Source organism: Arvicola amphibius, chromosome 5 (assembly GCF_903992535.2).
Source record: "Arvicola amphibius chromosome 5, mArvAmp1.2, whole genome shotgun sequence".
Taxonomy (NCBI): Eukaryota; Metazoa; Chordata; class Mammalia; order Rodentia; family Cricetidae; genus Arvicola; species Arvicola amphibius.
The window spans coordinates 150,196,333-150,223,437 of NC_052051.1; the positions used below are offsets into that span (position 1 = coordinate 150,196,333).

A 27,105-nucleotide genomic window follows, 5' to 3' on the forward strand; every position below is an offset into this window, starting at 1 on the left:
GATCTTGGGGATGAACAAGAAAGGAAAGGTGATGACTTTAACAGAGATATGTTTTGGGGTCAAGTTGACAAGGGATCAATTGTCATGGCTGGATTTATGTCAGCGAGACACAAGCTAGAGTCATCTGAAAGGAGGGCACTTCAACTGAGAAAATGACTCCATAAGGTTTAGCTGTAAGGCATTTTCTTAATTAGGGGTTGGTGGGGATGGTGCTATCCCCGGGCAGGTGGTCCTGGTTCTATAAGAAAGCAGGTTGAGCAAGCCATGAGGAGCAAGCCAATAAGCAGCACCTGTCCATGGCCTCTGCATCATCTCCAGCCTCCAGGTTCCTGCCCTGCTTGAGTTCCTGCTTCAGTGATGAATGTCAATGTGGAAGTATAAGCCAAATAAATTATTTCCTCCCCAGCTTGCCGGTCATGGTATTTCATCCCAACAATAGAAACCCTAAGACACTTGCTCTCCATAGCTTGCTCAGCCTGTTTTCTGATATAACCCAAGACCACCTACCTGCCTAGAAATGGCACTACCCACAGTGGTATGGGCCCTCGCCGTCGATCCTACTGAAGAAAATACCTCACAGGTTCTCTAACAGGGCAATCTAATGAAGTATTTTCTCAACTGAGCTTCCCTCTTTCCAAATGACCTTAGCTTCTGTCAAGTTGACAAACTAACTAACCAGCATAACCAACTAGTTGACAAATCTCAGTTTGAAAGGTCTTCCTGGCCTATGGGTAGTTTTGGTTAGGGCTTTCAGAAATAAGAGCTTTTAAAGTCAGTCCTGGGCAGTGGTCTTGCCCACTTGTTAGCCTTGGGCTCTTGGGCATGTGACTAAAGTTCTCTGGGATTCATGGTTTTCATCTGTAACTGAAGAACTGAAGACAGTGAGACCTTCTGCATGTGAGGTACTTGTTCTTTATAGTGCTCAGCAAATGCCCTTCTCCTGCGCAAACCACACCCATAAGCTGATACATACCTCATGATTTCTTAAAGAGCAAAGAACACACAATCACTTCAACAAACACATCAATGTACAACTGTAGGATCAGTCCACAGTGGATTGCTGCTCTTTTCTAAATAGCCCGGCAACTAGACGGAAATTCTTCTGCCTTGGTTTCAGGGACCCTGCCTGTTCCTCTTCCAGGCTAAGCTCTCTCTGCTGTGGAGGCTGGAGAGGGCGAAAAGCAGCAACAGCCATTCAGTAAGAGCATGAGAAGAGTGAGAACTTATGTATGCAGCTATCCATTAGTAAGGTCCCAAGAGGACTCAGACCAGACCTGGCTAGGAGGTGGTTGGCATGCTGTGACAGGCGAGCAGGACTCCCAAGGAGGGAGATGGTAGGCACTGGAATTAGCAGATCAAAGGGTCTGCTTTTCCTTAAAGGTTTATAACTGGGTATTCAGCACTGCTAGACTGAAAATACTCTGTATTTTCTAGGTCTTTATTGTGAGTGTGCTTTAATTTTTGTCCTCTTGTGAATGAGCAAAATTGTGGGAAGTCAGTCATTTACTCCCCTTGACTGACAGTTGATGGACTTTTCCCTTATGTTGAGCCGCAAGCAGTCAGCTCAGAAGCTCTTCTTCAAGTGACCGACTGGGTTGTTATATGGCAGCCTGGTGGCTTTGAATACTGGAGGGACACCTTGAAGAAACTCCTGCCACAAACAACACTTTCATCCATGACTGGTGGCTAGAGCTGGTTAGGAAGCAGCCTTCCAGTCACGTCTACTCCAGTCTAGGGCGGCACTGGAGAACTTCACTCTGGCCATTCCAGGCCTCGGTGATTTCCAGATGACCAGGCTTGAAGCTGCTCCAGAAAGCCCCATTCTCAACTGTAGCTGCGGAGTTCTCTGCCCTCCCTTCAACAGGTAGAATGAGCAATAGTACACCCCAGTGACTCAGTAAAAAGCCTGCGGTTGGCAGACACCAGTTGTACCTATACATGATTTGTGATTAGTTCTAGGAGAAGGATTGTGATTGGTCTAGGAGAAACTGGAAGGTGTGATGTTATTGGTGCAAAGTACAATCCCATATTTGTATGCCACGCCCCTTCTGAGTGTGGCAACTAGGCTGTGCCCTATACTTTTTGAGTCAGCAAGGGAGTCTTCTATGTTCTGCCTTCTTGTGTTGCACCATTAGTTCCAATAAAAGATGTCCCTAAGTGGTCTTCTCTTGCTTATTTGTGGTCTTTGTCCTGAGTAGGACAGGTCGAATTGATAATGTGAGGAGTAGGCCGCAGTGGCCATGGCTATGACAATGATGGTAGCTGTAGCAGCAGCTGTGGCAGTAGCAATAGCAGCAAGAAGGTGGCTGAAGAGGTCAAGCATGAGTTGGAACACCTCCTGCAGGGGGCAGAGGTAGTCAGCGGTGGTGAAAGCTGAGACAGAGAAGATGGCGAAGCAAGCAGAAGACTCTGAAGGCTTTATGGCAGACTTTGGGTTCCAGTTACTGGAAGATTCCAGAGATCTTCCAAGGCTCAAAGGCCCAGGGTCTTGACACATGAGGCTTGAGAACTTTACAGGTGCTGTTGAGGGCCCAGGATTCCAGCAGCCTGGGGGACTGTGGCATAGGCAGGTGCTGAGTGCTATTACTGCAGCTGCTAATTACCCAACAGATGCTACTTACCAAGTGCTGAGATACTGCTAGTTGAGGCCCGGAGCAGTAAGCCTGTGACTGGAGCACCCAGAACTGTGAGCCTCCATCTTCTAGAAGCTGGAGCCACAAGCCTTTGGTCTCAGGGTTTAAGAGCTACAGCATCTGAGTCTGCCATTCCAGGATCCCCAGCCTTTGGTGCTCAAGGGCCCAGGCCTACCAATTCTGAACTGCTATTCTTTGTCTTCTGAATAGAGAAAAACCGACCTCAACAAGCTGAATGGTAACAAGAGCTGGACTTTCACTCAAAGATGCCAGAGACATCCTAGGCTGTTTCTTCATTTGAAATATGGGGACAGAGACCACAAGAAGTGCAGAGAACTGAGATCACCAGTCAATTGGAGGGGTATGGATGGAACAACTCCAAAAACCATCTGCTGTCCCCATCCCGTATTAAGACACTACTTATTCATAATTTTATTAACTATTTTCCCAAGTTTTTTCATCTCTCTCCTCTTCCCCCTACCCACAGCTCCCCTTTTCCTTCCTTCTTAATTCTGTTCTGACTTTGAATTTCAAGCTTCCTTTACCAGAAGTGGTCACTCGTTTCCTCATATGTAAGGGCCAGGCCGTTGCTAGAGGGCTTTGGAAATTCTATGCATTGTTGTTTAGCAGTGGTTCCTGGTAAGGGTGATTTTGCTTCCAGGAATCATTGACATCTGGAGACACTTTGATAATCATAACAAGCAAGCTGGAGGTCAAATACAACTGTCAGAGCTGGGGACATCATTCAACACCTTCTGCAGCACAGGACAGTTCCACAAAAAGGGTTCTTCAACCTCAGGTGTTCTTAGTGCTAGCTGGAGAAAGTTTGTCCCAAGGTTCTTAAGAAGGCACCCCCTTTTCTTCTTCGGCATTTTAGAAGCTGGTCAATTTTCCCTTATGAGAGTCACAGTTCTCACCAGACCAGAGGTTAGGGTTGGGTAGTGCACCACCAGGATTCTACAGCTCCCAGGCAGGCTCTTAGGCACTGGCAACTCTGGCTACAGTACTCTTCCATGAGCCAGCTTCCCCAGGAGCAAGTTGACGGCTGTCTGTGGGGAATGCGGGAAGGGGACCTGGTATGTGAGGGTTTGCATGTACACACATGTAGGGGAGGGTGCCTAAATGCTCCATGTATAAGTGTAACTCAGTCCTCCTGCTTTGGGTACCATCTCGCATGCCCACCTGTATGTCCTGACCCTCTGTATTCCTGCTCCTTCTGGAATCGTGTCCTAGGAATGGATCTACTTCTTGAAGGCCATTAGGATGCTGTTGTCTCTGACCTGAGTCAGTTGCCCATCTGCTTGCTGTCTTTCAGTATTGCTTCTGGTCCCTTCGGCTACCTCCTCCCCATGTTCATGTTCTGACTCATTGCTTGGCTGCCATCACCCTAAGGTTTGGGAGGGACTGGAAACAAATGTGCAAAGTCCCTCCTTTTAAACACGAAGTGGGATCCTCATTAAAATTAAAATCTTTGTCTGGCCCAGTACTGGTGATAGCATTCTTCTCAGCTGAGTCTCTAGAAACAGGAATTAAGGGAGGGCACCAGAGAGGAGGTAGAAGAGCCCTGTGACTTTTATCTTGTTAAACCTCAGTTTCCCTGCCTGTAAAATGTGAAAAGGATGGCGTAAGGGAAGGATGCAGTAAAGATGACAGAGGGCCATGGCTTGCTACCATCATCCCCATGAATGGAACTGTCACCATCTTCTTCTTCTGGTATATAATCATAGAATTGTATCGCATGGTTATAACGACAGAATGTGGCTCTTAGACAAGCCTAACCTAACATATGAGTGTATATATCGATTGCCTCATTTTTTTGCCAGAGGCTTCCAATTTGATTGGCAGAGGGGCGACCAGCAGGCCAATTGGACTGGGCTCTTTAATGACAGCAACAGCTCAACAGAGCCGAACATCAGTGACTTCAGATCCAGGTACAACCCCAGTGAATGGTGGGGGAAGGGAAAGCCCAAACAGATGGGACTCTGCAGTCTATACCCCATTGCCTGTCCCTAGAGCTGCCTCAAGGGAGGAGTGACTCACTTTTCCTTTTCATAGCTCCTTGTATTTGGGGTCCTCCCGTGTCCTTTACTGGAGGGGTGGATTGAATATGAGGGATGAGGGACAGGACCTTGCTGTAACACTATGGAGACACTGGCCTTCTGGGTAGGGTGGGATGGGAGCTCTGAGTTTCAGCCCCCATTTGCAGGTGAGAGCAAGAGCCTTGTCTACACAGCAAAGACTCCAGACTTGAGGTGGTAAATGCTTGTGAGTGGAGGAGGGTGTGGTGGCATCAGGGAGTGGATACTGGGCAGGGGTTCCCTGTTGCTTTCAAGTTCACTGCCTGGATATGGAGGTTTCCCAGGGCTGGGGCAGAGTCGCTTCTTTCAAGAAAACACTGTGCTGTGACATTCATTTCATCTTCCCCTGTTTATTTCCTCTTGGTCTGTTGCAACATTTAAGCGAAAATCAGTAACTAAGGGGCCTTCTGCCTCCATGGGAGGAGTGCTAGGGTGTTTGTTGGGTGCATAAAAATAGAATATTCATAGGTGAACACATCCTTTGTGAGGAGAAATTGGGTGGACAAGACCAGATGCTTTTTGTGTTTGGAGCTAAGCATGACAGAGACCTGCCAGGTAATAATTTCCTGGGGCTAATTAAGCTGTTTTATACTTTGATATATATATATATATATATATATATATATATATATATATACATATATATATGTATATATGTGTATATATATATATTCAATTTTATAAGTATTTCTCACTGTTACTGCCAGGTCTGCTTCCCTGAGCAAAAGGCCTGAGCTTTCTTTGCAGCTAGTCTTGACCCTCAACATTGACTCAACCTTGCAGAGAAGAAGTGATGTGTTTTGCTGGGGCCCAAATGAGCCTGCTTTTGTCAAAATTTTGACAAAGTAAAAATGTGGCTACTGTGTCAGAACCAAGTGGGCACGTGTCCACAGAGCAACCCGAGTGTGTGGGATGGCCACACATTATGACCAGGCTTCAAGAATCTGATGCCTGCCTCTTGGGACCAGAGTTCTTTGTTCATGTGGGCAGTGGGAACATGGCCAGCTGAGCAGGATCCTGGGATGTTGTTGGAACAGTGAGTGTACCAAGGTCCCCTTTCAGATGTCTAGCTGCCCTTGTTGGTTGGTGGTTTGTCATGTCCTACCCACCTAGTGATGTGGTCAAGGTAAATGAGCAGGTATCCGAATCCCTGGGGGAGCTTCCTGGGAAAGAGAGATACTTGAAAGAACTTGGATAGAATATATTGGAGTGAGTAGGGTGGACAGGCGCCAGGGAGGCTGTTTCTGGATAGATGTTCCCAGCCAATGGCTAAAGCCATGGATAGTGCGTACATTTGATCATCATTGTGACCAATACCTGATAGAAATACTTGAGGGAGGACAGCTTCACCCATTCATTCAATCACTCACCGGCTTTATTTCATCATGGTGGGTAGAGTTTGGTGGAGCAGTAACAGGATAGAGTCAGGGCAAGATGTGGCTCCCAAGGGCACACCCTTAGTGGCCTACTTCCCCATCACCCCTTCCACAGTTCTACCCTCTACAAAAATGTCATTCAAAATTTGAATACATGGATAGTTGACACCACTCACTAGGTCAGAACCCTCAAGGTCTTATCTCTGGAAACATCCTCATAGACACACGCAGAGGTGTGCGTTGATACTCCTGTCAGTGCTTCACAATTCAATAAAGTTGGCAATGAAGATGAACCATTCGTGAGAATACATGCACTGTACTGTTGGTGCTATAAATCTGATCAGGAGCCCCCAGCTGGGGGGCTTATAGGCACCAGCAATGAATCTACTATTGTTATTTTGCTAAATGGAAATGGCGTCCAACCGTCGTCTAACAACGTATATACCCATAGAGCAACACGGCTCTTAGCTCTCTTTGGAGGACTTCTCTGTGCAGGGAATGGTGGTTAATGTAGACGCTCACAACTGTTCAGAGAGCAGAGAAGTGGTGTCTGTGGAGGGCTCAGCCACAGGCGGGGAATCACACACTCACCCCTCAGCGATCATCAAAGCAGATGGGTGGAAGGATCGCAGGAGTCAGAGGTCGGGAAATACCAGGATGAGACAGTGACTGGGACATTGCAGGACTACTGTACACAAGCTCATAGCAGCTGTTGTTTCCTGTACAAGAAAGGACCTAGACATGGTTAAGCCAGTGAACGTTCCACCACGGAGGCGGGGAGGCTCATGAGCCCCCACTTGTAGCTGAGGATCTGTTGGCAGTTGGTGATTTCTCTGGGAGGGAGCGTTAGTTTTCCTTAGGAGAGTGGTCCCTGCGGGTCTGCTGCTCTCCAGTGGGTGGTGCATCTCCATGCATGTATGGCAGCACTGTTTGGACCCAGAAGGGTGTAAACTAAAAAAGGGCATGAAGTGAAGTGGGGGTGGGTAGGAGGAAGACAGGAGGAATGAGGAGTAACTGTGATCAAAGCACATTGTATGCATGTATGAATTTTCAAAGACTTCATAAAAATACTTAGAAAATCAACAATTAACCACTCACTGTACCGTGGGATGTGCTTACACAGGAAGAACTGTGGTCCCAAGAGACCAGCATCAGACCCTTGAGGCCTGGCCATGTGTGTAGTCATGTTGTCCTATGTAGACCATGCTGCCTATCTCAGAACACCTGCCCACTTGGTTTCTGACAGTGTCACCTCATCTTTACTGTTCCAAAGCTTTGAGCAAAAACACAGGGTCTGTCCCTAAACTTCCCAACTGCCAGCATCTTCTCTGTCCCTGTCCTCAGTAATGTCCCTCCCCCTCTCCTCCTCCTCCCTTCTTCCCCATTCTCCTTTTCCTCCTTCCCTCCCCTCCCCTCCCCTCTCCTTATATGAAGCCACTGCCTTGCTCTTGCTTTCTGTTGCCTTTCTTGACTCACATTTTATTCTTCCTTTCTCATCTCCCTTCTTCTTTATTTTTCTCTCCTCCACCTTATAACTCAGATCCTCCCTTTCCCATCATCTGGGCCTCCTCAGGTGTAGACCCTGCTCAAGTCTATTACTTCTGGAATTCGGAAGCTCTTTATTCAGCAATGTTACCTCGCAACTGAGTTCCTTTTGGAGAGCTGCCGTGTGACCAAGAAACCCTTGGTCACAGATTAAGTGTCTTGACCACACAACCCCAAATTGTTTGGAACAATATCAATTTTAAGTCTCAACTTCCTTCTTTTCCTAAAAGAAAGTTTATTTAGAAAGTATAAGTCAGTTGTACTGCTTGGGTTTTTATTTAATACAAGACGTGATACAAAGCTGAAGCCACACATAAGGTGTGACTCTCCTAGAACAACTGTAAGCCACACATAGTTAAGAATAGAGTTCCCAGAGGTTGACAAGGTGGCTCTTATCAAATAGTAGTGGTCTTGTTTTTGAGTCTCTTACCACACATTTTTTTCCATGTGTGCCAGGTGTTGACTTTGCTGATGGAAAACTGATGGCAAGAATGGGCACAAAATGATGGAAACCAAACCCCTCAGCTGCTTCTTTGTGAGGGTCAGAGCCACGATGTGTGATAACGAGGAGGGCAGGAATCAGATGGAGCTAGCTTTGACATCCGACCTGTGCACAGCAGTTGGCTTACTGGTGGCCCCATGTGTGAAAGACTGCACGTAGTGCATGTGGTTCTCAAACGTGGGAAGAACAATGAACATAATTGGAAAAGGCTGCATCTGGGAGACTTTTCACATGGCTGAAAGGGCAGCTTGTGCCTTCTTTTAAGATGGACTGGATAGCTCCTGGCAGCAGATATGCAGCCACCAGGGAGAGCTTCACAAGGACAGATGTCATATACGTCATCCCACCTACCAGCTTTGTATCTGGGATATAGCATATCTTCATGGTATTATTCACCTACTGAATAATTCAGTGCTTGCCATATTTTACGCCCCATAGTTGTGTGGTATGTGGAAGTGTGGTGCCGCCTGTTAGCATTTTATTATTAACAGGGTTGGAAAGGAAGTCAGGAGAAGCCAAATATAACCATAGGGTAAAGAGGAGCACCAGCCAACAGTTTCTAGTCCTTGTTCAAGCAGGAGCTACGAGGAGAAAGAGCCAGTCTGAAAAATTCCACACGGAGCCTCAAAGAAAATCCTGGCTGATAATGCTCATCGATCAGGTCTAGTAGACAATCTCCAAACTCGGGCTGAGCTGGAGAGGGTGTTATACATACATTGATGTCCAGCTTTATGGACTTCAAGTTAATTCTATGATGTTTTGCCCAGTAAGCATCCTTTAGAAGGAGCTGCTTTAATGAGTAGAATGGAGTAATTGTTAACCAACAATGTTAAACGAGTGTTTCAACCAAGTAGGAAAGTCTTTGAGGACAGCTCCCGTGTTCAGAGTATGAATTCATGCTTTCATCCCTTCAGCTGGGCGTGGTTGTGAGCTCTCTTATAGTTCCCAGTATATGGTGGCACCTGCCATAGCAGAAGCCCAGTAGATGGTGACAGCATAAGAGGATGAGCTGACCAAGAAACAGAGGCTATGGTAAGAGAGCGAACTCCAGTCCCTCTGTTTCCAGATCAGGCCTCTGGATTCAACCCTGTCATCTCCCAATGCTCTTGGCCGGGAACCAACAAACGGGCCTTCCTCCAACAAAGTCCTTCCTTCCAGGTTGGAACTAACCAAGATTCTCTCTTGAGAAGAGCAGATGGATGTGTGGCCTGGGGGTTCTGGGATCCTGGAGAGAAAAGGGGAAACTGAAAGTTGGGGAGAGGTGTGTAAAAAGCAGAGAAGAGCCAGTGAAGGCAAGTTATATGTCTGTGGTAACTGAGTGAGAAACCCTCCCGGATATCCCCGCACCTGGCAATGGATAAGGCCATTCAGGGAGGTAGGGCAGAGCCCTTGCCTCTTTCTAGCCAACTGAATGCCTTAGCTCTTCTAGTCTGACCTGTGTGCCTGCCTGCCTGCTCAGCAGCTCCTCTGGGAAGGAAGCCGTCTCCTTGGTGATTGCCCACTTTGTCTACAGGGTGGACAACATTGCATCCTCTTCCTCATGCGATCTCGATTAACTCAAAAAAATCAGTAGCCCTCCTGTACACAGATGATTAAAGGGCTGGAAAAGAAATCATAGAAACAACACCCTTCACAATAGCCACAAACAGCATAAAGTGCCTCAGAGTAACTCTAAGCAAACAAGTGGAAGACTTGTATGACAAGAGCTTTAAATCTTTAAAGAAAGAAATTGAAGAAGGCACCAGAAAGTGGAAAGATCTCCCATGCTCTTGGGTAGGCAGAATTAACATAGTAAAAATGCCAATCTTACCAAAAGCAATCTACAATGCAATGCCCACCAAAAGCCTAGCAAAATTGTTCACAGACCTCTAAAGAACAGTACTCAACTTCATATGGAAAAGCAAAAAACCCAAGATAGCCTAATGGTATCTCAGGTAAAGATACCCCCAAGTCAAACTGCTGAGGGCAGCTAAGGCAGGAGAAACTCCCCTCCCCTACTCAAGGAACTGTCCATCACCCATGGCTGACAGCCTAGCCTAGAGCTATAGCACAAGCGTTTCTGTGCTGTGCTTGTCCTCTGTTCTACATGATGGTCCTGTCTGCCTGCCAATGCCCCCTCTACCATCTCTGCCTTTGGTCTGCCTTCCGTAAGCTGTGCCTGCCCTGGAGGCAGTTTCTGCCGTTGCACACATGGACTTTCTTGGAAAGTGCACATACGTGCTTTGGAGCTTTCTCAGACACCCTGAATCCTAAAGAGCCTCTCTCCGTGAAGATGTGGGCTGGTACCTATGCAGGCATTTGGGGATACTCTGGACCCTTGAGCCCCAGGTGCAGCCTGACCTCATTGGTGCCTCGGGGCTTTCACTCCAACCTTGGCTCTCCATTCTAACAGTATGACCAGAGGAGGAAGGGAGAGGTGACCCAAGAAAGCCAACCCAAGGCCTAAAGCAGAGCTCGTCCAACTGCTGCCACCAAGCTGCCTGTGGCTGGGCACTGCCCTGGCTTAGTAGCTTCTAGGATAGAAAATGGAGGGTTGCCTCCACCATAGCAAACATCAGAAGGTGAAGTCAAAGGCCCGAGAGAGCCAGCTGAAGGTCAGATATCAATCAAGGTCAAGAGCAGCCATGTGTCTCGCAAGTCCTGTGGAGCATGGGACTGGAGTTGTCATATTTCAAGGTTGGGAGAAACTTGACTGAACTCAGTCCAATACTGTATTATGTGGCTTCTTCCCTGAGACCATGTATAATTAGTCACTACACTGTGGGATGCAGATGGCAAGTGCACTAGAACTTGGTGTGAAAGTCAGAGGGACTGCCCGCAGTGGCTAAGACCTGACTTGGGTCTGGAGGACCCTTCCTATACCCTGGCATCACCGGGGTGTGGTTGTAAGCCGGGCATTGGCTAAGCATATTCTGTGTATCACAGCTGGGAATTCTCACCATTACACCTTTGCATTGGCCACGGTTACTATCCTATGTTACAGGTGAGGAAACGGAGTCACCTGCGGGTGGCAAGTGGAGGAGGAGCAGTCAGCCCGGGCAGTACTGATGCTAGAGCCTCGGCTCTGGTGGCAGGTGTAACAGGATGTCTTCTTTGTGGGCCGTGCGCAGATCAGCCATGATGGGGAGAACCACTTACATGACCATCCACACCATCTATCTCTGCCCTTGCCTGTTGGGCCAAAATGAGAAGGACCACCTGACTCCACGCTTCCTTGAGGAAGTTGTGTTGTTGGCTTCTGCCACAGTACTCTTGGCTCACTCACACCCTCCCCATCTTTCCCCCACTTTTGTCTTCTGTTCTCCCCCACCATTCAGAAGGGGGGGGTTCATGACTCGCTGACCTCTGGGTTTAGCATTTTCCCGATTTTTATGGAAAATGGCTGTCTCTGTCTGTACCTGGGAGGGGGGTGTCTGCATTTCAGAGTAATCCCTCCTCCACAGCAGGACTTCAGGTGTAGCGGTGAGGCTGAACATTGGGCAGCAATCCCCCTGGTAGCCTGGCCCACATGCCTGCCCTTCAGTCCTGCCGGCTGTAGGCTGTAAGATGCAGCTGCCCTATGGGGTAGTTCGGGCTGGCTCAGTGTGAACCTTTCTGGTGGGTTTTTAAGTATTCAGAAATGTAAAGGGGACACAAAAGAGAGAAAGAACTCTTGGGCTCCATCCAAATGAGAAGGATTTGGAGAGTGAGGTTTGGCAGAGTGTGCTTGGCTGGGTGCTGGGGAAACACACAAGCAGAGCAAATATGGTGTCTTCCCACTTTCCTCCCACAGCCTGACAGTATCAGGCTTCAGGCAGAGGAGGCTGTTGGTGGGGGGGGGCGCTGTGCCAGGAGGCTCCTTAGATGGTGTTGCTTTTTGGGTTTTCAATCTCTGAGATTTGGGCACTGTAACCAAATCTCAGCAGAGTCTCCTAGCCTTCTGTGACCTCTAAACTTGCGAGTTAACTTACATGAACCTTCTGTGCCTCAGTTTCTGTTCCTGCAAACTGGGGGCATTACTTCAACTATTGAGTTGAGAAAAAGGTCTGTCACCTGCCCAGAAGCAGGCCAAGGGCTCCAAGGTTAAAATGCCTCACACAGGTAAGGCTATCTCAGTTTGCTCTGCCTCACGCAGGCGTTGCTGAGGCTCCCTGAATAGAGGAGGCAGGGTCTGATCCCAGCTTTGCCCTTCATCCAGGGCATTGTCTTGGAGAGGTAGGTAGCACCCCATACTTGGGCTGTGCCTCTTTAAAATTGAAGAAAAGCCTGATTAACTTCAAAACTCACTAACTTTGGAGGTCGGGGAGCCAAGCATATGTCACCAATCTCCTGCTGGCTTTGCCGGAGCCGATGCCTCTGACATGCGGGTCTTTTGTCAACACAAAAACCAGCTCTCTGCTGCAGCCCATACAGGTGCCCGGTGGGTGAGTTCTTGGTGTCAAAAAGCCAAAACTCCACCCACAGACCATGGCAAACCACTGTGTCCTAACAGCCCTCCTATGAAGTGCCCTGGAGCTGGATTACACAGGGAGGACCACTGCTCATCTCACTTCCAGTCCCCTCTCCCACACCTTAGACCACCCTCCTGTTTATTCCACAAGCACCATGAAACCCTACCCTTGGGGAGGCTAGCTTGACACTTGTGCCTGTCTTCACATTTTCCCCACAGCCGCCGTGTGAATAAACTCTCTGTTATAAAATGCCCATTTTCGGCAATTATCTCATCCTGTAGCAACCCCTTCTTCTTCAACCTCGGCACCACTCCGGCAGTGCCCAGATACCCCGTTCCTCCCCCGTCACCACCCACGCCCCTCTCTCCTCCCTCATGGATTTGCGCTTCTTGCCTGCTCCTCTGTCTCGTCAGTGCTGCTCACCAGGACTTGGCAAAGGTAGGAGGACAGAAAGACAGGGAAACTGGAAAGAGAAGGAAGCTGGGGCTGGGCCAGGAAGCCAGTGTCTACTTGATAATCAGATCAGGGGGCACAAATTAAAAGCTACAGACCCTGCACACGGTCTTCATTGTCCTGTACTCTTCTTATTTGACCGACACTAAGACTCCTTCTCAGAAGTGCTTCCTCACACTGAGTGTAAACCTCTCCCTGGGGCGCAGCTGGGATCTTGGGGTTGAATTTTCTGCACATCATAGCACACCAGCGTCCGTCCATCCTCCCTCCGGCTGCTCCCAATCCCATTTCCTCTTCTCCTCTGCCTGGGGATCCTGCCTTCAACATCCCTCCAGCTCCGCTTCTCATCTGGACCTCATTGCCAACACCCAACCCATGCCCATGGCGTGTTACCTGCTATTGTCACGGTCACTGGTGACCTCTGAGTAGCCAGATCAGTGGCACCTTCCCTTCCTTCTTGACCCCATTAGCACTGGGCAGAGCTGCCCCTTGTGCCCTGGAAAGGCTCTTGGTCCCTGGGCTCCACATCCTGGTTTTCCTTTTTCTTACACGCCTTTCTTTCCATTCTGTCCACTACCACCCAAACAACAGGACCGCCAGCAGGCCTGCCCCTCACCGCTGCTCTCTCTAAGAGCTCATGGCATCTCACGTGTTTTGCCCTCTGCTCTGTGTGTCCCATGGGTGTCTGGTTCTTACCCGTTACCTCCCTTTGATGGCGGAAGGTCACAGCGAGCATTCCATGGCCACTCACCTTGCTGCTCACACCCAAACCCGTTTTCCCATGTCATCTGAGGGCTCTATCACATAGCCCTTTGGAGAAGAGTAAGGCTGAGCAGTTACTGTAGATCTTGCTCTTTCAAGTGCTGACTCAGCCACCAGCACACTCTGCAGGGTGCCTCTCTGCACTGCTGCTTGGGTTTGTCTCACCTCCCTCGATTGTGACCTCTTGGTGCCATGCATTTTCTCCTTACACCGCAGAGTTTCTTCTGCTGTGATAACCCCCTCAGCAGCGTGAACTTTTAAATCATATTGTGTCGGGCCCTGCTTGCATGCTCTTCGAGTTCTTCTCCTGCAGGGTGGCCCACGACCCAGCCTTTCTGATGCTACCACCCTGTCCCAATCACTCTACTGCAGCTATGCCTGCAGCTGGCCCAGTTCTTGCTGGCTACACATCTGCCTAGGTCTGCATCCCTCCCCGTGTTCCCTGTCTGGAGCGGCCTTCACCGACCCACTATTCTCAGATTCCCTCCAGCCTCATACCTGCTTTGTGTTCATAGTGCTCATTCTTAATTGCCACTATGTTCAGAAGCTCCATGAGGCAGGGGACTTTGCCGGGTTCGTTGATTACTGCTAGATGTGAAATAGCCTGGCATACAGTGGAGGCTCAGCAAACCTCCAGTGAGTGGAAGAGAAAAGCCCTCCCTAGCACTGAAAGGGGCACAGGCAGGCCATGAGGAATCATGTGTAAGTCATTGTCTAGGGCAGGTGGGGATGTGCCCAGGGGACGGTAGTGTAGAGAAGGGAGGGTGGGAAGGTGCCCTGGGAATGTTGACCAGGTCGACCTGTGATAGAAATAACTAGGAAGACATAGGAGAAGAGCAGCCTTGACCCAGAGCCAGACCTCCGTGAGACATGCAGAACAAAGTACAGCTCATGCTGGGGTTGAGACCAGGGTCACTACGGAGGCAGAGATTTGGAGGGAGTTGAAGAAGGAGGAGGTGACTAGCGTACAGGTCTGGGTTTAGCATGAGGGGCTGGTGGCCAAAGCCCAGCAGGGTCAGTGAGTGCCCAGCCAATGCTAGGTGGATATTGTGAGCATCCTGGGCTAAGCTGGACCTTACCAGGGGTGATTTCAGGGTTCCCTGGGCTGGCTTAGAAAGGGTCAGCTTGCAGGGAATGAGCTGGCCACCAGATCAAGGTCCTGCAGATGGGAAAGGGAGGGTGGGTCTCTGAATCTGGTATTGCTCCTGGGTCCGTATTAACTTACCCAGACCCCAACCAATGGCAGAAGTGACAGCGCAGACTTTGGGGAGTGGTGTGGCAGAGCAGACTGATCACAGGACTCTCTAGAGCTGCATTCAGAACAGCAAGCTTTTATTTAATTATCTTATTAACTTGCTATTTATTATTTTGCAGTATTAGGGGTTGGATTTAGGCGTTTGCACAGGTAAGGCTAATACTCAACTATTGAACTATATTCATGGCCTTCTTTTATCATTTATTTTTAAAAATTTTGAGATAGAATCTTCATAAGTTTCCCAGGCTAGCCTTGAAACGACTCTGCAGCCCAGACAGGCCTTGAACTTACGATCCTCCTGCTTCAGCCTCCCCAGTGGTTGAGTTTATGAGTTCTTGTCACCAGAGCCATGTCACCAGGTCTTCTGTCTTTTAGTCTGTAGACCTTTTAGCTCTGGTGATTCCTGGCATAGGGAAATCACATCCTGTAGAGAGTGGTTAAGTCCAAGATTGCCGAGCAGGCATGGAGGGCCCTGCAGTGACTCCTCTGGCAGTTGTGGCCCTTGGTGGCTGGTAGGAGGAAGCCCTGCGTCCCTCTGCACCTATCCAGGAAGACACAGGCCGCAACGTTGTGACTGCTTTCCGCACATTTGCTGATGGGGTGTGTGCTGGCTCCAGACGGCAGCTGATCTTATGCTGCTGGAAATAGCACCGATCTGCTGAAGGGCTGTCACCTTTGGGAGAGAAGGGGGCTGCTGACTGACGAAGCCCCCAGGGAGTCCTGACTGTCAGAGCTGGGAAAAGGACTGCACTGAAGTGATGGAGACCCTGGCTTCTGGTGCTCAGAAGCCTGAGGGTATTTTTTTTTTTTCCTGGTATAATAATCAACTAGCCAGATGACCTTGCGCAAGCGGCCTTGCTGATTGCAGCCTGAATTTCAAGCACATCTCATTGAGCTATTAAGGGAATGAAACGAGCCGGTTTAAGGGTCTAGGAGAAGGCTGCTTCACACAGCTGGGCAGGATGCGAATCAGGCGGTACTGAAACCCAGCCCACTATCACTCAGACAGGCTGTGTTGCCGGCATGTAGCTTAATTAATGGAGTTGGGAGGGTTTCCTAATTTTGTTTGTACAGAGGTGCCACATGGAGGAGAAGTGTTTCTAGCAGGGTGATATCTCACTATCATTCTCTTAGAATGCCCTAGGCATTACAGAAAGAAAAGGCCCAAACTGATGAACTCTGGCAGCTTCCCTTCCTCCTGCGCCTGCCCCTAACAGCTGCATTCTTATGCGGCACAGGGAACCTCCCTGGGTTTCTGGGGTCTTAGACACCACTAGGGTGGGGTGTGATTAGAAAGAGTGCAGTGGCCCCATCTCACACCATTGGTTACCTGGACCTAGAGTTCTGTGACCATCCTGATACCCTGGGAAGGGGATGCAACCCTGGATGGATTGAAGAGGAAATAAGCAAGGGAGCTTTTGTGGTTGGGTTCAGAGGAAAGGCTGGTTGGAGCAGATGAGTGGCCCTGTGTGGCCTCGCAGCTGGCCAGCTCCAGTCTGTTGAGAGGGGCATCAGCATGCAAAGCCATGGGTGAGAGAAGGAAAGCCACACCCAGCCACCAGGACCCTCCAGCCTTCTTCATTCGTCTTCTCAAAATGCAGGTTGTCCCCTGATTATCAGACAGAGCTGACCAGCCCACAAGGTTCCCGAGGGCACAGGGACAGGACCGCTGCAGCCTGGAGCCAGCTTTGGAGCTGACTGTTGGAAGTCAAATGGTGTTGGAGAGGAGCTAGGCTTCTGACATGGCTCTTAGGCTATTTATACCTGTAGACGCCGGTTGCGGTGCCAGCTCCCTCTCCTTTGAGCCGAGCAGAGATAGTGTTTCCGGAATGGAAAGAAGAGGCGGTGACTCACTCACTTACAAAGCCTGAGGAGTTAGTGAAGGCGGAGGGGCGCTCTGGTCAGATTCCCCACGCGCAAGTGAAGCCAGGGAATATTTATAGGGAGGTCTGTAGCTTAAAAGCAAAGAACACACCTCAGCAGTTTTCAGTAGCAAAAGAATCACCACACCATTACAGGAAACATAGAAAAGGCATTTTAAGAGCTGTCCCCATCCCATCACTCTGAGAGGTCACAGGATCATCTCCTCACAGGCCACCCCTCCCCCGGTACTGTCACACACACGTGCGATTCTTCCTGCAGGTTGTAGCTGGGTCTTTCATGTTGCGCCTGCCACTCTCATGAGGGAATACACAAAAGAATGTGAGCATTTTTTTCGTGGCCCCAGAGCACTCCCTGTTTGCCCAGCTTCTGCCTCTCAGCTTCCTGTCACAGGCAGAACTTCGGGGTTCCCAGTGTGGCTGTGTTCCATGAAATGCTGTGTCATCAAATGTGTCATCCATAGAGATCAGGTGGGAACAGTGCACCCCCAAGAGCAGAGCCCAGCAAGGGTGGGGGAAAGAAGCAGGAATCGTTGATTTCCTTTTTCCAACTGCAAAACTGAGGTTTCAGATACAGTCACGGAGCACTTTGGATGACTTGGCTCAGGGTGTTTCAGGGGCCTAGGATTTGTGTTAATTAGAAATGGTAAGATACAAATATGCAAATGCCTGTCACGAGGGAAGGGGTTTTATACTCACTAGTTCCGGAAACAAGGGCACAGCTCTCCACACAGGGCCGATAAAAAGTCCTAGGCCAGTTAGGAGGCAGTGTGACCAGTGGCCTGAGGGAGGCAAGGCAGGGGTTCCGGTCTTCAGGCTCCACAGTGTAGGGGCTGCTCAAGGTTGCCTGTCTCTGACCCTAGGGTGGGTAGGGCAAGGATGATAGGCACAGAGTGTGCAGAGTGCAGAAGGAAGGACTGGGAATGGCGGTTTTGGGTGAGTGGCATGGGAGAGGCACTCCAAGGCCAGTCTGTCACAGTTCTAGGAACCCCAAGAGGGACAGTCCCATAGGGTGGGCAGGGCCCAGTGGTCAAGGCCTCAGAAACACTCCTTTTGTTCTGAGATAGGGTCTCACTATATAGCCCTGGCTGGCCCGGAACTCACAGAGATCAGCCTCTCTCTGCCTCCCGTGTGCTAGGATTAAAGGTGTGTGCCACCATGCCCAGCAGTGACCGTCTTCATATCTGTAGTGCTTAGCAGAGGCAGGGTGATCAAGGACACCTAATACCAGGCAGGATTTGGCATGGGCTGTCACCAGGAGGAGGCGGAAGGAGGTTTAGTGAGCTCAGCAGAAGGCAGCATCACTGGAGCAGATGGTAGAGAAACTTCTGCGTTATTCATCCCTGACTCAGCTCCGCTGTCAACTAGCTGAGGGCAGAGAGGCCATTGTCTTGCTCCTGGGTCTCCCTGCGGTGTCTGCTGGCAGCACTTGCCCTTCAATGGCAGGGCGATGGGGGTGAGCGCTTCTTAACACTTCCTGTGTGATACACTTTCCTGGAAATGTCAACAGCATCATGGCTGCTCACGTAGCACTCAGTCTTTCTAGACTAGTGTTGACAAGGCTAAGGCTAGAAGTGGCAGGGCTCAAATGCTGTCTGAAACAGAGTACGTAGTCTGAGGTGCTGCCAAACAGTGGAAATTTATTTCTAGAGATTTGACTGGGAGTCTGAATTTCAGAAGGTTTATTCTCTGGTTCATAGACACACCTTCTCCCCATATCCTCATGTGGTAGGGGGAACAAAGTGTCTCTCTCAGTCCTGTTTTATAAGGCCGTTCACCTGGGCTCTATCCTATCCGTATAGGGTGGATAAAAACAGAGGGCTCATCTAATCCCATTGCCTCCTGATCCCATCATCTTAGAGCTTGGCATTTTAAGTTATGGATTCTGGGGGACCCCAAACGCTCAGATTATAGCAGTGGATAAGAAGGGGTGTGAGCCCAGCTCTAAAAACCTCTCAACCTAGAACCCTGGACACATGGTACAAAGACTGCTTAGAACTGTTCAGTTGCCTGTATAAGCAATGTTAGGGATTCAGGAGAAAGGAGGACCAAATGCTAAAGACTGGAGGGAAAAAGGAAGGATGGTTGGGCAGAGGAGAGGGGAGTCTGGTCAGAGAGAAGACAATGCCTTGGTTCAAAGTAGGATTGAAAAGAGACAGAGGAAGTGACCCAGACGACTTGTACACACAGGAGTAATGTTGACAAGTCTCCAGCTCTCCAAAGACCAATGGTTCTCAACCTTCCAATTGCTGTGACCCTTTAACACAGTTTTTCATGTTGTGGTGACCACCCCACCCCCAATCACAAAGTTATTTTTGTTGCTACTTCCTAACTGTAATTTTGCTACTGTTATGAATCATAATGTAAATATTTGCTGTGCAGGATATCTGATAATCTGATACTTGACCCTCAAATGAGTCACCACCCACAGGTTGAGAACCGCTGTTCTAGGCTTTATTGACAAACATTTGTATCTGAAGTTTTTCTTAGTGGCAGCCTAGGATCATGACTTCACTCACCCTGCGGTTCCAATAGCTTAGTGACACCTGCAGGGTCCGGTTGCAAATGAGACTGCCTGTTGCAAGACATCAGACCTTACTTTCCGCTGTGTGACTGGAAAACTGCAGGAAGTAGAGCCAAGGTCACGGGCTTGTGTGGTGGCCCGGATGTCTTAGCTGCTCTTCAGTGTACCCTGGAATCATGAAGAAGTAGACTCTCAGGCTAGTGAAGGAAGGAGCTGCCAGTGAGAGCCAGAGCAAGCAGGCAGAGACCAAAAGCTTCTTTCTTCCACGACCTTTATACATACTAGATCCTAGTTAGGGTTACTATTGCTGTGACGAAACACCATGTGCTGAGTGGTGGTGGCGCACGCCTTTAATCATAGCACTCAGGTGGTAGAGGCAGGCAGATCTCTGAGTTCAAGGCTGGCCTGGTCTATAGAGCGAGTTCCAGGACACAGAGAAACCCTATCTCAAAGAAAAAAACCTGAAACAAACAAAAATAAATGGGAGGGAGGGAGGAAGGAAGGAAGGAAGGAAGGAAGGAAGGAAGGAAGGAAGGAAGGAAGCACCATGACCATAAGAACACTGGGGAGGAAATGGTTGATTTGGCTTACAGGTCCACATTGTAATTCATTTGAAAGAAGTCAGGGCAGGAATTCACGCAGGGCTGGAACTTGGAGGCAAGGAGCTGATACAGAGGCCATGGAGGGGTGCTGCTTACTTACTGGCTTGCTACTTTTCATTATAGCTCTGCATATGAGTGATTACCAATAACCACACAGCACAGTCAATACTAGGCTGCCTTGAAATCTCCTTCGCTACTTCCATTAACCCCAAACTCTTCAATTTAGCCTCAGGTAGATTTTTTTGGACCAGGGCAGAAAGCGGCCACATTATTCTCTAAAATATCACAAGAACAGTTTCTAGGCCATTTACTAATAGTTTTGTCCTCTGAAACCTCTTGAGTCTGGCCATCATGATCTACATCACCATCAACATCACCGTCATCCAAGTTCCTAATAGGAGGGCCCAGTAAACCCCCCCTTAAAATGTTCAGTAGCTTTTCTACTCTAGTTATCCAAATTCTCCACATTCCTACAACAAGCGTCATGGTCAGGATTGTCACAGTGACACCCCATTTCTGATACCAGTTTCTGTCTTAGTCACTGTTCTGTTGCTTTGAAGAGACTCTATGAACAGGGAAGTTCTCATAAAAGAAAGCATTTGAATTGGGTTTAGTCCATTGTCATCATGGTGGGGAGCAGTATGAAGCAGTAGCAGAGGGCTATATCCTGATCCATAGAGGGAGAGAGAGCCAGAACCAGAGCCAGACAGAGAGAGGCAGAGACAGACTCTGGGCTTGGTATGGACTTTTGAGACCACAAAGCCCACCTCCAGTGACACACTTCCTCCAACAAGGCCACACCATCTAATCCTCCTAATGCTTTCAAATAGTGTCACTCCCTGGTGACTGAAATTTATGAGCCTATGGGGGTCATTCTTATTCAAATCACCACATTCCACCCACCCCAATACAATATGTATAGCTTGAAGAGAAAGGGAGCATCAGAAAGTGTAATGGAGCTAAGTCCAGTGCTCAAGAACATAAGAGGTTTAAAGAAAAACCTGATGCTAAATGGAATAAAGGGAGTTATAACCTCAGAGCAACACCTCACCAGTTTGTGGAAAGGAGTTAAAGAAAAGCTTCAGCTGCGAAGGAACCCACCACCAACAGAAAGCTGATATAAATGTAATTAAAGGAAGTGGCCAAGTTCCACCCCCATCAGACAGTAGAACTTGGGAGCTTTGGCCACATGGTTCTTGTTTTAGAGTCAAGGATACAAGAAACAAGTTGTGGAATCTCCCTCCATGGCTAAGAAAAGATGCCGAGGCCAGGTGTGCGTTGGGAGTGTTCCTGCATGACAGCCCAGAGAGCGCATTGTGTAAAGTTGTGAAGGTGAAGCTTGGATCGCCTTGGAGATCCCAAGATGCTGGAGATGACAGAGTTGTGGGATCCCTGCCAAGCAAAGCTGTGGTGTGGAACCAGCCCAAGCGAGAGAAGTGGAGTTGGGGATCTGAAGAGTGCTTTGGCATCCGAGGTGGAGATGCAGAGTTTGGAGTTTGCCCAGCTGGTTTTTGGTCTTACTTTGGTTCAGTATTTCCTCACTATGCTCCCCTTTCCTCCCTTTTGGAATGGTAATGCATATCCTGTGCCACTGTGTGTTGGAAGTATGTGATCTGTTTTTTCTGATTTTGGTTTTACAGGAAGTGATAGTTGAGAGATTGCCAAGAGTCTCAGGAGAGACTTTGAACTTTGAAATAAAGTTGAGACTGTAAAGTTAGACTGAATGCGTATTTCGCATTCTGTGATAGCTACCAGATTATGGGGGCCAGAAAGTGGAATGTAGTGGTTTGAATGTTTAGTCACCAGGGAGTGATACTATTTGTAAGGATTAGGAGGTGTGGCCTTGTTGGAGGAAGTATGTCAATGGGGGTGGGCTTTGAGGTCTCAAACACCCATGCCAAGCTCAGAGTCGGTCTCTCTCTCTCTCTCTCTCTCTCTCTCTCTCTCTCTCTCTCTCTCTCTGTGGATCGGGATGTAGCTCTCAGCTACTGTTCCAGAAATTGCCTTCATGTTACCGTGCTCCCTACCATGATGATAATGGACAAAACTGTAACCAAGTTCCCTATTAAATGCTTTCTTTTATAAGAGCTGCCTTGGTCATGGTATCTTCTCCCAGCAGTAGAACAGTGAATAAGACAGGCTAGAAGATGTGGTCCACATTAAAGGTGGACCTTCCCACCTCAGAAGATCCACACTGAAAGTGGATCTTCCCACCTGACATGATCTAATTAAGAAAGCTCTCTCACAGGTACGCCCAGCCACTTGGATTTTAGTTAATTCCAGATGTAGTCAGGCTGACAACCAAGATGAGCCGTCACATGGCATTGTGCAATGGGACCATCATGCACGCTGCTGCCATGACTGTAGTGTTTGAGAACCATGTCACCTCTGTCTGTCCCATGCTCCTTTTTATCTTTTTCAAGGAGCAGCTTGGAATCAGTCTCGTGAGTATGTTTCTGATTGGTTGGACCTAAATTGTCTCTAAAGCCATAGCCTCAGAGGAGTCTAGGAAATGTAGTCTTTAGTGTGCCTGTTTCTGTAGCACAGATGGGAGAGAAACGACAAGGACATATTTGCTACATTTGAGATGCTCACCATTTGGAAGGGCTGTAGACCAGAGGCAGATTATGATAATATGATGTTATTTGTTCTAATGAAGTTACAGGGTGTAGAGCTGTAGTGTCTGCACTACCAGACGGTACGTGTGCCTCGGGAAAGGGGCCTGGAGATTTAAAAATACACGCACACAGACAGAGACATGGGGACGCGGGTCATCCTTGATACAAGAGTGCCAAGAATACCCACTTTATTGTGCTCAGGGGCAGCTTATATAGGGCTCTGGCCACGCCCCAGCTCTTGAGATCTTTCAGCTGCAGACCCATCAGAACCCACTCCCCTGCCATCAGGGTATCATGCTCAAAGCAGCTACAGGCTGCTCAGAGCAGAGGAAAACAAGTTGTTTACAAGAAATTCAGGGTCTTGTGGTCCACAGTCCCCAAAATAGAGCCAAGGGGTAGGGGCCACATGAACGCTCCCAAAGGTGCAGGCCTTTGATCTAGGTTCTGAAGCTGAGTTGAGAGAGAGAGCGAGTGAGAGAGAGCGAGAGAGAGCCAGAAACAAGAGGGAAACAGAGGGAGAGTGAGTTTGATGTTAAAGAGATCCTCAATTGCTTGTTCTTAAGAGTTCTGCTTAGTTCTTTTATGACATAAAGATATGGAGCCAACTTATTTTGGAATTAGGAGACAATCCATTGAATAGAACATTTTTTGGTCTATTTTTGTGGCCTTGAGCACGTTAGGCAACCATTCTACTCTCATACTCTTGTCTGCAGCATTGGCTGGGCAATAGGGTGCATATGTGGTAGCTGCTGCCATGGTTGGAAGATGCTAAGACATGCTCCAAGAATGCCTACGTTTCCAGCACTTGGTTCTGGTTCTGTGATGGCTCTAGGTGCCTCTTTTGCTTCTGATTCTAGAGGGTTACTTCTTAGGAGACTGCTGACCCCATGGTTAGTGTGGCAGTCCATATACTCTTGAGTCATGACTGCGGCGGTCTTGGGATCCCACATTCCTGGCTCCAGTAGCTCCAGCTACAGAACCACCTTGGAAGTGGGAGAGACCCATGAAGAAAGGATCACCTGGCTTCTGCCCAGGAAGCTGACTCTGGACTGTGGGTATACCAGCTCTTGTGGTAAACAGATGGGGCAAGAGTGGTCATGTCTCCGAGACAGCGCGGCATGAACAAGAGCGCTAAGGGAGCAGATGGGAATGGAAATGCTTTGTAAATGGAAAAATCTGGGGCAATCTGAGCTCTGCCTGTGGCTGTGTCATAGGACGTTGTCCTAAGAGTCGGAGAAAGACAGAAAGGGCAGGAAATGATGGGGCAACTCATTGTCTGCCTCCCAGATTGGCTGCTGGGTGCTGCCGGTCTCCCACTGTCTGATCAGAGTGCATAAAGCCCACCGCCTCTCCTCCCTCACAGTTTTGCAATGAAGCCTGTGACCACCTTTCAGTGTTGGCCCAAGTGGGCTTTGTTCCTATACACACTTATAATGCAGTATGGTTGCTCCTACCTAGAGCCAGCACCCTACTGAGTCCAGTGATGGGGTTGGTTGGTTTTATTTTTTGGACTAGGATGAGCTCCTTCTCACAGAAGGACCATTGGCAGGTCCTAGAAAACCCGGGCTGCTTCGCTGTGTAACCTTTGTCTCTGTTGGTTCTCAGGTACTTTGAATTTTACAAGGGGCCTTTAGAATTTAACTCCACGAGATGCCTGGAGCTGAGGCAGGAGATCCTGGACGTGAAGGTGCTGTCCATGTGAGTGTGCTCCGCCGGGGCTGTGAGTGGGTACAAGTCGCATGTGGAGGTGGGATGGGGTGTGTAGACCCCAGAACCGAAGGGGACAAGACACACAAGGTAGACATCATAGCGGGGAAATCAGACCTTCCCCTGGCATTAGAAAGCCCTGGAAAGCCAAGTTTGCAAGGTCACCTCTGCTGACGGGGTGTGAAAGTCCTCAGCTCAGTTACCAGCTGCCTCGATTATCACTGCAGGGCTCCTGTTGGGTAGAAATCTAAGAGGCCCTGGACTGTCGGACCTGAAATTCAGTGTTTTGTACAGTTGGGTTAAGCCTGGCCCACTTAATGCTGTCTTTGACAATTGTAATTTCTTTGAAAGTTTTGATTTGTCAATTATTTGATGCAAAATCCAAGAAGTGTCACAAAATGGTATGTGGTGAAGTATCTCTCTCTCACCCCGTTCTAATTCCTGAAGGTCTAGTGTGTCCTCGCAGCATGTTGGTGCACAAACAATATCTCTGTGTGGAGATTCCTTCGACACACTGCTATAGGCACCCCTATCCCATCCCATCCCATAGTCCCTTGTCTGCAGTGCTCGTCCAGCCAGTGGGAGGAAGACCCGAGTCTCACAGCTGGCCATTTACTTCAGTTTTCCCTCTCTTGTTATGACTCCCTGGAAGCCAGCAGATCTACCTCGGGTGTCTGGGTGGTAGTTATGTCAGGGTCTGAATGTATTTAGAAACAATTACATTTGGACATGGACAAAATAAAAATTATACAAAGGTAATGCTAGATACTTATATGGACTCATGGTCCTCTGACATGATCCTAAGGACTCTGCCCATGGTAGAAGCCAGGTAGTGTGGGTCATGGAGAAAGATAGGCTTTGGGTTCAGGCAGATCTGGGACTGCAAGCTAATTCTGGGCCTTGCATGCTCTAATTATCAGGCAAATAAATTACTTAATTTCTCTGAGCCTTTCCTAACTTATAAAATGGAGGTGGCATTACCTGCTTCTTAGGCATTGCTGTCGACTGGTGGAAATAGTTTATAAAATGGATAGCAGGTGTCAACTGGGAGGCTGCAGCGGGGGCGGCAGTGGCACTCAGCAGGTGTAGATATTCCACTCTCTTTCTTTCCGTTCCTCTCTCCTGTGGCAACAGCAGTTTTTCTGAGTTTGACACAGAATCTGCACCAGCGAACTTTCCATCACTAGAGTGAATATATAATGAGGTAATAACTTGGAGATTGTGATGCCCATGTCACTGAGCCCCAAATGAATCCATGGGGCCAATTTCTGATGCAAAACACATGAGGGTTTTTGTTTAACAAACCCCAGTGAGAACCACACTCTTCCAACACATTAATGCAGTGGGTGAGGATAGAGGGAGGCCCCGAGCTGGGGAGAGGAGAGTTTTTAGAGGGGAACATCTGCAAGGAGGGTGGATACATGTTTTGAGGTGTTGGGATTGGGTGAAGAGGGTACAGAGTAAGACGATTTCTGAAATCATTGATCAAACTTTGGGCGCAGACTATTAACCAAGGACCATAAATTGCTGTCAGGATGTCTGTGAGGACTATGGTGTCTGCAGAAAACATCTGGACCTCGTTAAATTTTATGACCCTGCTCTTTAGCTCCTTAATTGGCTATTTCTAGAGTATACATTCAAATTTCACTATCACAGCACATCCCTGGAACTGAGGTAGGCTCCCAGTCACTATATGGCTTAAGATAAATCTCCTTCTTTAAAATGGAGTCTGCAAAGTCAGGTCCTCACAAGGTGAGGAGGCCCATTGCTTTGGTGGCTGTGTTGAGGCGGAAGTATGCCATCACAGGGAGCAGGAGAGAGAGCAAAGCTGCTGTCTTCATGACGAAGCAGAAAGAGAAAAAGACCAGGTTCCCACTGGTGCCTTCAAGGGCCAGTCCTAATGACCTTGAGATGTCCTGATGACCTTGAGATGTCCCACATGGCCTTACCTCTTAAAGGTCCCCCACCCTCCTCATAGCATCACTCTGAGAAACAGGCCTCAACACAAAGGCTTTTAGGAGATGTGTAAGATCCAAACTAGCAGCCTCCATATGCAGCTGCTGAAAGTCCCAAGAGTAGGGCCTTGAGATAGCCCAGCTGGATTATCTGTATAATCCAGATACAGATATAATCCAGGGTTACAGCCCTGTCATAATCGGTGATCTATGTGCCCTTTCTAGAGATGAATGAAGCTACCTTCTGCTGTCTGCTGTTCATTGCACTGAGCATGCACCGCTGTGGTCCCAGCTCTCATGGAGTCCATAGCCCAGAGGGGAAACAGACATGAGTAACTTTAAGGAGACAAACTCTTAGGGTAGTGGGGAACTTGACTGAGGGTGGGTGATGCCAGGCAAAGGTTTGCCAAGGAAGGGTAGAGAGAGTTCTGGTCTGTAGGGTGACAGTTGTTAACTAGGCTAAGAAGATCTCAAATGGGACAGTCCATATGAGATCTTGAGACAAGAAGGATGCTGCTGGGTCCTGGAGCTGCAGGACCAGAGCAGCTATGGGTCAGCATGTGAGGGGAAAACAGAACCGGTGGCACCATAGGAGTCATGGTGCACCTAGATCCTTTCTTGAGCATCTTGGGACCCTGTGGATAGGATTTGAAGCAGTGCCTAGGAGTGTGGTCTGATAGATGTTTTGGAATGCTTCCAGGGAGTTACATGACAACGCCTACCCAGACCTTAGTTGGGAGCTTAATTCAAAAGCAGAAGGTCCCTGATTATCTTTTCTCAGAATT

The 27,105-nt window shown here is 48.6% G+C and overlaps 1 protein-coding gene across 1 annotated transcript in view; it reads left to right on the forward strand.

The window, feature by feature from the left end:
- St8sia5 (ST8 alpha-N-acetyl-neuraminide alpha-2,8-sialyltransferase 5) overlaps positions 1-27,105 on the forward strand; it is a 66,675-nt gene that overhangs the window by 18,320 nt on the left and 21,250 nt on the right. The window contains exons 2-3 of the mRNA XM_038331497.1: positions 4,457-4,564; positions 24,264-24,356. Coding sequence (XP_038187425.1) covers positions 4,457-4,564; positions 24,264-24,356 — 201 coding nt within the window. The remainder of the gene's footprint in view (positions 1-4,456; positions 4,565-24,263; positions 24,357-27,105) is intronic.